We start from the raw sequence: 1798 nt of genomic DNA on the forward strand, positions 1-1798 counted from the left end.
AGAAAAGTTTTTTGTGGGTTTGTTCATATGCTTGTTTGTTTTATGTTATACTATCTTTTGCCTTTGTCTACCAATTTACTTAAAAACCTTCTATTGCTATTTCATACCTTGCCAGATATATTTGTTCATCAAGGAACTTTAACCAAGTTTTGGTAACAGCTCAATGTGACATATGTTCTCCCTCCAGGATCGAGTCATGATAAACCGATTGGACAACATCTGTGAAGCTGTGTTGAAAGGCAAATGGCCAGTCAACCGGCGCCAGCTGTTGGACTTCCAGGGCCTCCTCCCTGGTTGCACACCCACCGCTGTAGATAGTCCCCTGCAAAAGAGGAGCTTCGCAGAACTCTCCATGGTTGGACATGCTAGTGTTGGTGGAAACGAGGACATCATAGCTTCTCCTCAGTTATCAAAGGTGAGTTTCCACAGTATTTACAGCATACAAGCAAACTCTCTAGCCCTGAACCCACTTTGAATGCGTGTGTGTAGCTGCTCTCCGTGAGAAGTAGGGCGCCTCCGCAAGGGCAGCGAGTTGAGGCCATCAGCCGCTGTGCAGGTGACAGATAGGGCTGTCCTCTCCTGTAAGGAGGCACCGTCCCGGAAAACCACCCGGGCAGTTCTGCCCAGCAGGTTCACTGGGCATCGGCATGGCCTGAGGGCGCAGTGAGAAGCAAAGGAGCTACTGCTTCTCCAGCCTTAATACAGTTTGTGGCTTTTCCCTGACTGAGAATGTTGTCTTCTGCAGGCTTCTTGGTTTTCCCTTTCCAAAAGCCAGCCAAATGCCACTGTGGCTCATTGCAGCTTTCTTTTGGCTTTTCTGTATAGGAAGATGCACTCAATGTATCAGTCCCGCGCCGGCGGCGGCGGAGAAAGAAAATAGAAATTGAGGCTGAAAGAGCTGCCAAGCGGCGGAACCTCATGGAGATGGTTGCCCAGCTGCGGGAGTCTCAGGTGGTTTCAGAAAATGGACAAGAGAAAGTTGTAGATTTATCAAAGGCCTCGAAAGAGGCAACAAGTTCTACCTCAAATTTCTCATCTTTTACTTCAAAGTTTGTCTTGCCTAATGTCTCCACACCAGTCTCTGATGCCTTTAAGACTCAAATGGAACTACTCCAGGCAGGCTTGTCACGCACACCTACCAGGCATCTGCTGAATGGCTCCCTAGTAGATGGAGAGCCTCCCATGAAGAGAAGACGAGGAAGGAGGAAAAATGTGGAGGGCCTTGATTTGCTTTTCATGAGTCACAAACGAACATCGCTGAGTACAGTAAGTCAAGGGACCCTACCCGGGCATGGGCTGAGGTTGCAGCAGTGTGGGGGTGTCAAAGCTGGCTTCTTACACTATTGAAAGAGAATTACAGTGACCACCATCTGGGTTCTGAGCTGGAAAATTGTGCTGATCATTGATCCAGACCAGTCAGCCTGAAGGAAGGCTAGCTGGAGGAGTGGTTTCTCAAGGTGATGATATTATTGATTGCTTTCAGAAGAGTGGCCCAAAACAAATATGTTTTTCTGAATCTAAAATTGTCCTTGAATTTTTGAGACAGGAAAAAAAGCTTCTACTCTTAAAAGTATTTACCTACCGTGGGCTCAATATCAGTTAGATTGATATGAAGGTTTAGACCGAGAGTAGAAGACGAATGCCTATACAGAGCTAGAGATGCCACGTACGCTGACCTTCATGAAAGTGAGCTCTTTTCTGAAACCTAGGCTGGAGGGAGGGCTCTGCCAGCCTAGGATGGAATAAGTGTATGTGACAGTGCATTTTTAACATTTCCTTTTCAAATTCAAAGGAAATG

At 46.8% G+C, this 1798-nt stretch overlaps 1 protein-coding gene across 3 annotated transcripts in view; it reads left to right on the forward strand.

The window, feature by feature from the left end:
* Window positions 1–1798, forward strand: part of CHD7 (chromodomain helicase DNA binding protein 7) — a 198306-nt gene that overhangs the window by 186781 nt on the left and 9727 nt on the right. For all 3 annotated transcript variants that reach the window (XM_004697580.3, XM_045286272.1, XM_045286254.1), the window contains exons 32-33: window positions 188–415; window positions 826–1266. In XM_004697580.3, the coding sequence (XP_004697637.1) occupies window positions 188–415; window positions 826–1266 (669 nt within the window). The remainder of the gene's footprint in view (window positions 1–187; window positions 416–825; window positions 1267–1798) is intronic.

Source organism: Echinops telfairi, unplaced genomic scaffold, assembly GCF_000313985.2.
Source record: "Echinops telfairi isolate 266 unplaced genomic scaffold, ASM31398v2 ScPeMD7_1;HRSCAF=3_0, whole genome shotgun sequence".
Lineage (NCBI taxonomy): Eukaryota > Metazoa > Chordata > Mammalia > Afrosoricida > Tenrecidae > Echinops > Echinops telfairi.